The 14,115-nt window shown below is 38.0% G+C and overlaps 1 protein-coding gene across 1 annotated transcript; it reads left to right on the top strand.

Annotated features, from left to right (window-relative positions):
* LOC115928563 lies at positions 1-13,753 on the top strand. The gene is made up of 5 exons (XM_030995883.1): positions 1-154; positions 10,881-11,066; positions 11,266-11,451; positions 12,434-12,518; positions 13,541-13,753. The coding sequence occupies exons 1-5, from the start codon at positions 1-3 to the stop codon at positions 13,665-13,667; spliced, it is 738 nt and encodes a 245-aa protein (XP_030851743.1). The 3' UTR covers positions 13,668-13,753.
* The last annotated feature ends 362 nt before the right edge of the window (positions 13,754-14,115 follow it).

The following is a 14,115-nucleotide window of genomic DNA, read 5'->3' as shown; positions in this document are numbered from 1 at the left end:
ATGGCGTCTTTCGTCAACCCAAGCGATAGCTACACGGCTAATACCACTGTGTCCGTTACGTGTGACAATGGCAATGACCAAGTTGAGTGGATTTGTAACGCTTTTACAGGAAACTGGGACGAAGAGCCAATCGACTGCTCCGATCAGTCTTCAGGTATTCTTTAGCTCTTTAAAAGGATAATGGTCACAACAACAACACTTTCAATAATGATGATAATTGTGATACTGATAACAATAATAATAATAACCATAATAATAATAATGATAATAATAATCAGCATCATTATAACAATACAAAAAGAACGAAGAAGAAGAAGAAAAAGGAGAAGCAGAAGAAGAGGAGAAGGACGAAATAGAAGAAGCATATATATATCTCACATTTGTAAAGGATTTATTGAAATCAAATCAAATCACATCAAAAACCCAGAACAAACAGTCCAAAGACTGTCGTCACCTTTGTGTACAAGTTCAACATACAATTTAAATCAAGTATACATAATAAAATGGCAATAAAGAATACATTAATGAGTTACATAGGTTAAACTATCAAATAACTATATCATCACTGAATAAGAAGTTAACAATAAAGACAAAAATAAAGTAGTAAGTAGCGAATAGTAAGGGGAAAATATAAAGAGCTGACAAAATTAAAAGCTCACGGCTGCTGGAGAGCGCCCTCTCTCTCTCTCTCTCCCTCTCTCTCTCTCTCCTTCTCTCTCTTGCTCGCACTCTCTCTCTCTCTCTCTCTCTATCTTTCTCTCACGTATCCTTATGTTTGCACGTTGTTGTTCTGTATTCCCCTTATGGCCTCTGGATCAGTAATTTTTGTCTACCATCTTAATACCAACTTCTCATGGTATGTATGTATCTTTCCCATTATATATCAGTATTTTGTTAATGTCGGAAAGCTCGTACGAATGAATGAAATTTGCCATTAAAGTCACATAAGTGCGCTTTGTAAAAGTGTAACATCATCATTACATGCACCATCATTATCTTTAGGTTGATGATCATTGTCATTTTTATTGTTGTTGTTATTACTATTCCCATTATCACCCACATGATCATATCAGTATTATTAATATTAATATTATCATTCTTCTGAATATTATTATGTTTATTAGTTTAATCATCATTATCATTATAATTGTTTCTATCATTATTATAACTGTTCTTGTTGTTGTTGTTATCACTAATATTCTCCACTCAGCTGACAAAATCTTTATAACGGACGTGCTCGATGGCAAGATCTTCGTGGGCGAGAACAGTGGATTCGACTTCCACGGCGAGGATATCCGCGAAATACCACTGAGCGGGGTTGAAGCTCCTACAGGCATTGACTACGACTACCGGACCGACAAGATTTACTGGAGTGATGAGGATGCGAGGACAATCAATCGAGCTTCACTTGATGGGTCGAACCAAGAAATCTTGATTGATCAAAGCCAAGGCATTGGATGTGAGTGTGGCTTAAATATATATATACTCATTCGCTCATGAATGTATTTGACTATTCATGTATATATCCATATATTTATTTTGTTAAATATTTCTTCATTTATTATTTATCCAATCATGTATTAATTTAGGTTTATTCATTCTAGCTTTATTTTTGTTTTTGTTTATTTTTATTTTTTTATTTGTTTATGTCTTTGGGCCTTTTTATTATATAAGCCATTTAAAGGATTGTTTGGATATTATCTATCAATTTGAGTAATGGCATCCTAATTTCATTCATAATAGGGTGCGAATGAAATCTAGACGGTGACGTTTTCGTATCGCCAGTCATCATGCTATCTGAAAATAGGGTTTGTGCATCATTGTGCTGCAAAACAAAATCAATCAGATTTGTTCTGGCCCATTTAATGATATCGTTTTGGTCAAATACAGTCTAGCACAAAGATTTTTTCTTCATCTCTGTAAATGTACTTTGTTTCGTTTTGTTTACATTCTAATTTATCCATTCAGCCCCGCAAGGAATCGTCCTAGATTTAATGACGAACAGGATATTTTGGACTGATACTCTGTTGAAACAGATAGTGAGTGCTAGCGTACTTGGGTCTAACCGACGAACCATTATTAGTACGGGTCTTTATCTCCCATGGGGAATCACATTGTCTCAAAAAAGAGGGTGAGTGTTAATGCAAAACTTATCATCTCTCTTTACCTGTGTGACTGTCTCTCTATCACACATACACACAAACGCACACACACACACACACACACACACGCACGCGCGCGCTAGTAAGCTATCCACCCTATTTCTCCCTCGATCTCTATCCCTCCCCGTTATCTACCTATCTCTTTCTCTTTCTCTCTATCTAAAATAAACGTTTTCAATATTGATTGCTTATATATAAACATAATTAAACAAAAACTTATTTGCAGTATATATATATAACTTAGCAACAATGTACGTATAAGTATCTAAACATAATATATATGTCAATTGTAAATGTTATTGCCTTTCCATAGCCTTAATTACAGCAGGAACTTTCCACACTGGCAGAATGGGCAGACCTTTGGGATATGTCATTCAAAGTGAAGAAAACAAATCTTAATTAGTCTTTAGCTGCTCCCACTTTAAGAAATGTGATCTCAGCTTTCCCATTCTAATGGCTATTTTCTTTTCCTCATCCATATACTTAAAAATGCTTTTTTTTTAAAATCTTTTCTAAAGTTGGTAATCGCCCCCCCCCCCCTCCGGTCTTGACATAAATGTAACATACTTCACCATGAAAATTATAGTATTACACATTTTTATTCTATACGAACTACCTGCCAACCCATCAAATATATCTCGCCATTCTAAATCTTTAATTTCATCTAACTAAACAAGTTGTACTAAAGCCTGCCATATCCTTTGAACGCTCCCGCAAGATAAAAATAAATGTTTCTATGTTTCTATTTTCTGCTTACAAAACGAAAATAAATTATCACCAACAAAACCAAGTCTATAAAGATGCTCATTAGTATATATGGCTCCATGCAATACTTAAAAAAAAACTTCCCAAAACTGTATTTTTTTACCTGAAATATGGAAATAAGTATTACAGCTTATAAAATCAACCTCGAGGAATTGTATTAACCCTGAATCATCTTTCCATAACCTCGGTTTCGTTTTTTCTGGGACACACTGTATACAGTGCGTCCGAGAAAAAACGAAACCGATAATTATCGATGTTTTATCATAACTTAATCACAATTAAAATTAATAAATGACACATATTCGTAAAGCTTAGGTCCCCCTCTTTCACTTAATGCAAGTCATATGATGCATATTTCACGCATGAGTGATTAAAAAGAATTTGAAGAGAGTGTACCAAGAAGTCATTTGGCGGGCGGTATCTGAATTTCAAAGAGAAAATTACATTTCCTGTGAGTTCATTTTCCGCCCTTTCATATGACACCTCAATCAGGAAAAATGAGCCAGGAATAACAAAGTTCTGTTTGTTTAAAATAACGGTTGCATTTCCATAATTGTATTAAACGAATCCTTTTTAACTGCCGTATCAACAAACAGAGTTGATAAAAGATCCAAAGCAGGGCTCCCACTTAGCCGAGTTGTATTAGCGAGTTATTGCGAGTTGTGGTGAGTTGCCTCAAAGAGGCACTCGCAATAACTCGCGAACAGCACTTTTTGTTACTCGGGATAACTCGGTATGGCTCGGCCTAACTCTTTTAGTCAGGTGGCCTAGCGAAATTACCGTGATAAAAGCGCCATTTTTGGTACAGGGCTTCCTTAGGACCTACTGAACGATATCGCAACAATTCAGTATGGCTTAGCGTAACTCTTTACAACATTCCACGACTCTCCTCAAAGTCGCGAGCAGGTCCAACATTTTAAACTTGTTCAAATTTTTCGTCGACTCGTTGTAACTCAAGGTGAACTCGCCTACACTCGTAATATACTCGCATTACTCGTAACAAGCTCGCGCTGCACTCTTCATAACTCGTAGCAACTCGCCAACTTATGCAGAGTGCAGCGCGAGCTTGTTACGAGTAATGCGAGTATATTATGAGTGTAAGCGAGTTAACCTCGAGTAACAACGAATTCACCTCGAGTAACAACGTATCGGTGAAAATTTTGAACATGTTCAAAATTTTCGATGATTCGTTGTAACCCGAGGTGAATTTGCTTAACACTCGTAATATACTCGCATTACTCGTAAAAAGCACGCGCTGCACTCTTCATAACTCGTAGCAACTCGCCATCTTATGAAGAGTGCAGCGCGAGCTTGTTACGAGTAATGCGAGTATATTACGAGTGTAAGCGAGTTCACCTCGAGTTACAACGAATCAGTGAAAATTTTGGAACTGCTCGCGACTTCAAGGAGAGTCATGGAATGTTGTAAAAGAGCCATTACCAATTTGTCGCGAGTTACAAGAAGAGCTTTCGCGAGTTATTGCGAGTGCCTCTTCGCGGCCACTCACCACAACCCGCTTTACCTCGCTAATACAACTCGGCTAATGCTAAGTTCACACCGACGCCGAATTGATGGCGAATTAAATCGGCGAGCAAAGCGGCGGCAAAGCGTAACAAAGCTTAATTAAAGCGTAAAGACCGTAATAGAGCGTGAGAAAGCTTTGAGCAATTCGGGACATTCGGCAAGAGCGCCAAAAAATGTTAAACTGTTTAAAAATTTGAGGCGATCTGTCACGAATTGCGTAAAGCGGGGAGAGCGTATTAAAGCTTATCAAAGCGTCAAAAAGCTTATCAACGTTTTGCTCAAAGCGTAGGAAAGCTTAACAGAGTTTAAATTTTTGGCGCTCTTGCCGAATGTCCCGAATTGCTCAAAGCTTTCTCACGCTCTATTACGGTCTTTACGCTTTAATTAAGCTTTGTTACGCTTTGCCGCCGCTTTGCTCGCCGATTTAATTCGCCATCAATTCGACGTCGGTGTGAACTTAGCATAACATATCTCAGGAGATCGTAAGATTTTTTGAAAAAAAATGACGCCGAATTGATCGCCGATTTAAAGCGCGACATTCGGCGTCGGTGTGAACTATGCATAAGTGGGAGCCCTGCTTCATTGACAATCAGCCACGCATGAAGTCTTTCGTCCTCTTTGTTTGTTGTTATTGAAGGCAGCCAGTGGAATGGATTCGTTTAATAAAAATATGGAAATGCAAGCATTACTTTAAACAAATAGAATTTTGTTATTCCTGGCTCTAATTTCCTGATTGAGGTGTTATATGAAAGGACAGAAAATGACATTTCTAGAAATGTAATTTTCGAGGCCTTCCCCCGTTCCACAGGCTATGGTGTGTTAGGGGCAGACCTCCTATAAAGGTATTTTCAAACGTAATACAAAACGTATGTGCATGGAAAGCAAAAATTCAAAGGCTAATAAAAATCAGTGCGCAATCAACCTGACCAATATGAGACTAAATGGTCATTCAACAAGAATACCCGTGTGAGTGTCTTTCTGTGCGTGTGTGGAGTGCAGTGACGCAGGATTTTTTTTCAAGGGGGGGGGGGGGGTTTAAAATCGGGCCCAAAATTTCGCAACGACTCAGGAAAATTTGAAAATCGCGCCGGCCGAAAAGTCGCTCAGTGGGGGGGGGGGGGGGGGGGGGGTAAGAAGACCCTTTTTTGGGGGGGGGGAGTCCAAAAAAATCGCAACGACTCAGCCAGCCGAAAAGTCGCTCAGTGGGGGGGGAGGGGGGGGGGGTGTAAGAGGACACCTTTTTTTTTTTTTTGGTCTTGAAATTTGGAAATTTGACATTTTGTTCCGTTGGGGGGGGGGGGTAAGGTCACCTTTTATAAAAAAAAAACAATCTCAAAAGGGGGGGGGGGTTTCATAAAAAACATACACAAAACATACACATAAAAAAATCTCGAGGGGGGGGGGGTTTAACCCCAAAACCATCCCCCTGCGTACGCGCCTGGTGGAGTGTGTGTATGTGTGTATACCATACTCTCTTAATAGCATCCACTGCTTTTGGAGTGAATTCAACTCCAAAGTCACTTATCTCTGATATGAATCATTATTATATTTATACACATAATTCACATACACATATTGTTTTTATATACGTGCATAATCAACTTTTGTGTACCTTTTTCTTATGGTAAAAGGAAATTGTACTGGACTGACGAAGGTTTATCAACTGGAAAGATTGAGATGTCAAATAAAGACGGAACGGACAGAAGACAGTTGATTACAACACGATTGAAAGAACTTTATAGCCTGGCCCTTGATTCTCAAGGTACAAGAAATATCCCCGGTGGTATCACTTCATGTTCAATAGTGTAACACATGATCATCAACAGAGTCGAAAATTATCCTATATAGTGCATAGTTTCAAAATACATATTCAACCTAAATGATCCCCTTCTTGCGTGAAAACAGGTACAAAGTGGCCTCTTTATATAGCTCTATGTGGGGCTTATCCGGTACACATTCACAAGGAGGTACTTACATTTTCCCATGTTTGCGAACCTCGTAAAAATATGACCCTTTCTCGCGAAATTTTGCCCATTAAAAAAAATACTATATTTTCAATCCCCAATTTGTTATGATGATTATACAGAAAAATTTCACCAGTTGGGGATAATGATAACATGTAGTTTTTTAAGCTTTTACCAACCTTAAATTTGTTATGCAAGCTTTCAACTATGATGATTAGTTAAGTGAAATGTATACACTGTGTACACGAAGGCAATGGGAATTGATATCACCTGGAGATAGAAAGAGTTTTTACTCTGGTCGTTCAAAATAACATAGAATTAAGGTTTAGTTTATACTTCTAGGATGTTTGTTAGAAATCTTGCCCCCAAAGGAAGGGGAAATGGGCATTTATGGACGAACTCATCAGAGGTACAAAATGGGCACTTATGACAAGGGACAATTATTAGAAATAAAAAAGGGCACTTATCTGAGATAAAAAAGGGGCACTTTGGGGGTACTTTACAAAATGGGGAGGGGGAGGACGGTTTTTATTATCATCATTTATCAGGTCGCTCCTAATTATTTATTAACTCCCAGACTATTTTTTTCAACTCGTCTTCTGCAGAACAGCGCCTGTACTGGACGGAGAGCTACTACAATGTGATCGAGTCGATTGATCTTGATGATCTATCTGATCGAAGAGATGTTTACGCTGCGAGTGGTGATATAGTGGTCTTTGGCATCTCTCTCTATTTCACCTCCATCTACTTCACAGACTTCGGATCTAGAGGTCTACATGAGGCAGACATTGGAGTTGAGGAAATCAGGGAAATTACTGGATTTACAGCAGGAGCGCCTACCCATGTCAAGATTTATGCCGGTAAGAAGAAATCAAGAGATCTAAGAAGAAAAAAAATCGATCAGAGTTATTATAAGTACAAGTTCGATTATTTTAATTATTTATTTCTAATTATATTCATGAACTGAAGTAGAACTATGTTGTCTTCGTTTTTCATTCAAGAATTATAGACAGGAACGATAATGATAATTAGTAAGATATTAATCATGCTACTACTACTACTACTACTACTACTACTACTACTACTACTTCTACAAGTACTACTAATACTATCACTACTACTCATTATAATGATAATAATAACAATGATAATAGATTGACTTACTTGACTTATGCCGTCCATGCCGGAAGGAGAGCTCGTGATGGCTTCCGTATGGTGATGATATGCCAGGTATTTCTGTCTGCAGCCAGTCTTGATGCATCTGTCAGCCTTGTTATGGATCTTGCTGTGCAGTCCTCTGAGATGCAGTCAAGCCATCTTTTCGGTAGACGGCCTCTTGGTCGATTTCCTGTGATGTTTCCTTCAACAGCAATTTTGGGGTATCTTGTGGGTTTCATTCCTAGGACGTGGCCGAAATATTGATGTGTGTGTTTCGGATCTTGTCTATCCTTGTCACCCCCGTTATGCAACGGAGGCATGCCATTTGAAACACCTGAAGCCTTTTGTTATCTTCTTTTCTTATTGTCCAGGATTCTGCCCATGAAGCAGTATTGAGAGGATAAGTGTTTGATACAGTTGCGTCTTTGTGTGGCTACCAAATCTTTTTTGATGTCCAGATGTTATTTAGTCTCTGGAAAGCTGCCCCTGCTTTCCTGATTCGATTGTTAATGTCACTTGAACTTGAGCCGTTTTCTGCAATTGTTCCCTCGGTTACACGAAATCTTCCACCTGTTTTAATCTGTCGCTAGCTATGTCAATGTTGAGGTTGCACCTCATTTTGATAATAACTTGTTCACCTTGAGACCAAGGTCACATCTTAATATAGACCTTATCCACAAGTGTCTGCAGTTCCTCTGGGGTCTGTGCTATTGAGACGATGTCGTCTGCAAAACGTAGGATGTTTATACAGGTTCCTTAAATTTTAAGTCCTATTTGGGGAGATTACACACCCCTGCCTGACTCCAACGGTTGTCTTGAACCACTCTGTCAGTTCTCCATTTACTCTGACCGCACTCTGGGATTGTTCATACAGTGCTTGTAGCAGTCGTATCAGCTTGGTAGGATAGCCAAAACATCCAATCGCCTTCCACAGGCCCTTCTGCCATACCGAATCAAAAGCCTTCTGAAAGTCGATATTGCAGCAGTACAGGCTTCTGTTCTTTTCCGTGTATTTTTCAGCTATTTGACTATTTGAATATTTGGTCTGTCGTAGTCCTGCCTGGTCTGAATCCTGCCTGAGAAATCGATTTAGAGAGGATTTCCTCCGTTCTTGTGAGAATTCTTCTCTATAGGATAATGCTCAGTACCTTTCCTGCATGGTACAGCAGACTGATACCCTTTGTAAGTTCCCGCAATCTAGTTTATCTTTCCTCTTATGAATTGGGGTTATTATTGCTCTTCCCCAGTCCTCCGGTAATTTCTCAGATTCCCATATTTAGTTGAAGAGATAGCTGTCTGTTCCCTTTCTCAAGCTGCTTTGATTTCTTCGAAAGTGACTGTATCGAATCCTGTTGCCTTATCCTAACTAAGTTTTTTTTGTATTGCACTTATAATTTCCTCCTTCAGTATGTTTAGATCTGGCTTATGTGAAGAGCTGGTGGGTAGACTGTTTGCTACTGTGTCGTTTTTTGGATTGTGTTCATTATATAATTCGTCATAGTTTTCTTTCCATCTCTTCTTTACTTCTGATTGTTCTGTTGGAGTTCTCCCTGTCTTACTCTTAACTGATTGCATTGATAATAGATTATTGAAATATTAACAACAAAGATGGTAATGATAATAATAACAATAATGATGAAAGTAAATTGATATTGCGCAATTTTCTATAAGCATATAGTCAATAATATCCAGCTTTGAAGAAAAGATAGAGGGAGCAGAAAATGAGGCACAGTAGACTGCAAAAGAAAGATAAAAGTGTGGCAATAGAAAAACAGTTAATAATATTGAGAAATCAAAGTTGAATATATTTGTTCTTCGATTGGAAAATCTGAACTGTAATTGATCTGAGCCTTTGCGTATTACTAGTGTATAAAAAAACAATTAGATTATGTTTTTTCTTTTAAATCTACAAATCTGGAAGCTATATACCATTAAGTCCTTTGACAACGGAGCTTTGAAAGCGGAACTGTTTACCTGAAGAGCCTTAAACAAGGATGCTGTCTGTTTTCTCTAAATCGCACTCCCTTTAATATTTCAATAACGCTGCTCGCATGAAATTATTTTAATTGATTCATTTTTAGACTTAACGTGCCCAGTTAACGAGTCTTGCCCCGTTAACAGTCGATGTCAGTCGTCCGAGTGCATTTGTATAGCGGGTTGGAAAGGCTTGAACTGCCTTACAAGTAAGTAAATGCTGTATTTACATATTTACAATTTGGCTAAACTATGAACAACCTACCTTCATTAGAGTTAAGCTACCCTGACACTTGCACGAATTTCAGCCCCGTTTGCTCTGTGCGACAATCGATAGACGTTCGAGAGACAATAGGGACTTTTAGATTTGCACGTCGACATAGTGGACTGCTACGTGTAACGTTCTTTTAAGGCACTGTGATGTCCTTTTACGGCACTGCCATTGCCTTAAAAGGACGTCACACGTAGCAGTCCACTATGTCGACGAGCAAATCTTAAAGACCATATTCAGGAGATAACCGAGAGAGAGAGAGCCTAGAGCCAACCGAGAGATGATCCTTTTTAGAAGGCAATGAATGTTCCTCGTTAACTATACAGGTTCCACAGGGATAGCCCCTGCCTCCCTGGTTGCTTATCAAGGAATAGTAGATATTAAAGTGTCATACTCATAGTTGACATTTCATCTAATTCAAGCTCTGAATTCTATCAAATTTTTTAAAGTATACTATTCTTCAATGATTCGGTAACACATGGAAAACGAACCTTAGATTTCCCCATAGATTATTAGACAAAATACATTATCGTTAAAGGTAAAGACCAGTTATGGTCATGCGATTGCATTGTGAAAGAAACGTTGTGGAATCGATCAGAAAAGGTTGATCATCTAGCATCTAGCATCTGCAAGGTTCTGGAATCATTAAAATGATCAGAAATTTGGCCCATTCTACGTAAAGTTACAAGCACTATACACAGAAAGATGTATATGGGACTACCCTATATCTCTCACAGACCATGAGAGAAACAAATTTACCAAATATATGAATTAGTAGGCGGTTTCCCGGCAAATTTTTTATCATGTATTAGTCAAAACATATTCTTTCACATGATTGGTAATGAGAGCTTCCATTTCATTTTTTGAAATTGGGGCATTTCCAATACTGGTCTTTACCTTTAAGGCACAAAATATTAAAAAACTGGAAAATAATATTGTGCATTGTTCAGCTGTCGTTTTACGCAATTTAAATGGCCCAAATTTCTGTTTGTGTGTCGTTGTTCTTCTTTTTGTGGGTTTGTGTTGTTGGTATTGTTGATTTTATTTTGTTTTTACTTGTAGGAGTCACATGTACTCTCCCGAACCCCCCGCTGATGGCATCTTTCGTCAACCCCAGCGATAGCTACACGGCTAGTACAACTGTGACTGTTACGTGTGACAATGGCAATGACCAAGCTGAGTGGATTTGTAACGCTTTTACAGGAAACTGGGACGAAGAGCCAATCGACTGCTCCGATCAGTCTTCAGGTATTCTTTAGCTCTTTAAAAAGATAATGGTCACAACAACAACACTATCAATAATGATGATAATTGTGGTACTGATAACAATAATAATAATAACCATAATAATAACAATTGGCCCAAATTTCTGTTTGTGTGTCGTTGTTCTTCTTTTTGTGGGTTTGTGTTGTTGGTATTGTTGATTTTATTTTGATTTTACTTGTAGGAGTCACATGTACTCTCCCGAACCCCCCGCTGATGGCGTCTTTCGTCAACCCCAGCGATAGCTACACGGCTAGTACAACTGTGACTGTTACGTGTGACAATGGCAATGACCAAGCTGAGTGGATTTGTAACGCTTTTACAGGAAACTGGGACGAAGAGCCAATCGACTGCTCCGATCAGTCTTCAGGTATTCTTTAGCTCTTTAAAAAGATAATGGTCACAACAACAACACTATCAATAATGATGATAATTGTGATACTGATAACAATAATAATAATAACCATAATAATAACAATCATCACCATCATCACTATAATAATACAAAAAGAAAGAAGGAGAAGCAGAAGAAGGAGAAGACGAAGAAAAGGAGGAGGACGAAATAGAAGAAGCAGAAGAAGAGGAAGAAAAACAAGAACAAGATAACGACAAAAGAGAAAGAGAAGATGATGATGTAAGACTATGGTCCTGTATACCAAGAGTATCCTCATCAGTAATAATACTGTTCTTCTAGAGGGCCCTGCAATCGTGTTTATACCCTGGCCTCATCGCCTGGCTACTATCTGAATTTAAGACGTCAAGCATTAATTTCGATGAACTTTTTCCCACTAAGTACCTTGTTTGCTTCTCCTGGGTGAAGAAAAGCAATTGTAAAATAATGTCTTGCCACATTTATGACTTTAAACCCTGACGTTGGGGGCGTAAGTCGGCCACATTGAGAAATAGAGAAAATCTACGAGACTGCTCTTTTTGTGGAAAACAATTTTGTGAAGCCTTCCTTGACAAACACGTTAAAATGAATAAAATCCGGAAAATATCATTTGTCTTTTATTAATAGCTTAAATAGGCGTGGAATGTTGTTTATGCTTTTTCTTTTTTCAGCATCTTAACAAAGTTCCTGAAACCTCTTTCCTGCCAAATTCAGGCACATTAGGTATAGTATTTGAGGCTATGAAACCAGCATTTGTTACCTGATACAGGTGTGGCAACTAAGCAGCAGAAAGTGCTACTGCTATGCTTAGGGAAAGTTGATTTGTGTCGTGAAAACGTATTGTTCTGGATAAACTTGATGACAATATGAAGTTTAAACACATTTTTGGGTTACACCCACTTCACCCAGTAAATAGAGATCGCATGCTCGATCTGTTCGATTATTTCTGTTCTTGTTTCAGATCAACCTATAGCAATATACGCGGGAATTGGCGGTGGAGTATCGCTCTTAGTGCTGCTGTTGTGTATATGTGCATGTGTCTACTGGTAATTATCAGACCTTTTTTCTGTGTTAAAGGTACTATGTCCCTTTTGCAGCCAACCTCAAATTCTGTAGAACTTTTGTAGGAATTATGAATATGTCATGAATGTCCTATTTGTGAAATTTGAACGTTAGCAGCGTCCTAATATTCAAATTATGCAAGGAAACCCGTTTACTTGCTAGACTGCACTGTCAGACACTTTTGAGTGAGTGACTGGCTTTTTTCTTCTTTGGTAATGACATACATAAAATGAGCTGTAAAGGCTACATGAGCATTTGCCTACATCAATAACCCACTTCTTGTGATGGCCAAAATTAAACTGATTGAATCTTCGCGCAGTATAAAACGTATGACCATTCGGTACAATGGTCTGAAAATCAAGACTATTACTTATTGGCTCTATAGCTCCTAAGTCGATTTGACAACTAATGGTCGTTTTTTTCCCACGTGAAGACATTTTTAAGCCCCACCTTTTTTAGGGAAGTTCTAAATTAGTTTTATCTTTCGAATGCCGTTGGAATTTAACCTTTTCATTTGTTTGGCCTGCAAATGGGACATAGTACCTTTCAACAGACATTGCATTATCTATATAATGGAGATTATTAGCAGAAAACATCATGCAAAAATTACACCGTCTTCCGAAAGTTATTATTCTCTCCAACATGTATTTCTTAAATTTGTTTTAAATGCTTATAATTGATTTGTAATGTTTTGTTGGAAACATGAATAAATTTGAAATCTTGAAATCTTGAAGTATTGTGTTTCTTGTAAAAGTCAATTTTTTTTCGGCGGTTCTATTATATTTGTTCCAAAGCTGCATGTTAAAGGTAGGGAATTGTTGGGAAGTGTATTTAACGCATAAATAATCGTTGGTTTATACTTACATTAATTTTCACTCAGGGACATATCCCTGTATCTAGCAAAAAAACTACAAGTGAGGAGAGATTGAAAATGAAAATCAATATTGTGGTGAATGTGATATGAGGGGACTAATTAAAGACTCATTGATTTGTTTTCTATGAACAGGACGAAACGCAAACCGCAAAGACCTTCTGTCGCCACCCCCGTTCGGTCTGCCGCCCCACCTCTGACTGCTGTTTACACTGCAGGAGCCCAGCCTGGCGTAGTCACAATGCCTGCTCAGGCTCGTTGATGATCTTACTCGAGCTGAGGAGCAAGGATTTTACTTTCTAGTAGTGAACTGTGTACATGTATTTATAATCATATTCCCCTTTTTTTTTTAATTATTAGTCGTTGTATTTGAAAATGAATGTCTTAGTATTTTATATGTCTATCTTTTTATTATGTTCACACAATGTCCACACAAGTTTTAGATATGTTCGATTTCAATCACTAAAACGTTTGATATATTTCCGATCACGAATTTTATATTATCATAATTCATCAGCCACCTTTCAAACGGAAATATATCGAGTAGAGAATTGTATTTTTAATCTTATACTTCTTAGTGGTGATGTGGAAACCAATCCCGGTCCAAACTATAAATTTCCATGTAGAACATGTGAAAAACCAGTTAAGAATAATCAAAACGGTCTTCTGTGTTCCATATATCAAAAATGGCATCATACCAAATGCCAAGA

This window comes from Strongylocentrotus purpuratus, unplaced genomic scaffold, assembly GCF_000002235.5.
Source record: "Strongylocentrotus purpuratus isolate Spur 01 unplaced genomic scaffold, Spur_5.0 spur5_scaffold_3, whole genome shotgun sequence".
Taxonomy (NCBI): Eukaryota; Metazoa; Echinodermata; class Echinoidea; order Camarodonta; family Strongylocentrotidae; genus Strongylocentrotus; species Strongylocentrotus purpuratus.
Note: the sequence above shows the minus strand (reverse complement) of the source record. Positions and strands in the feature narration are given on the sequence as shown.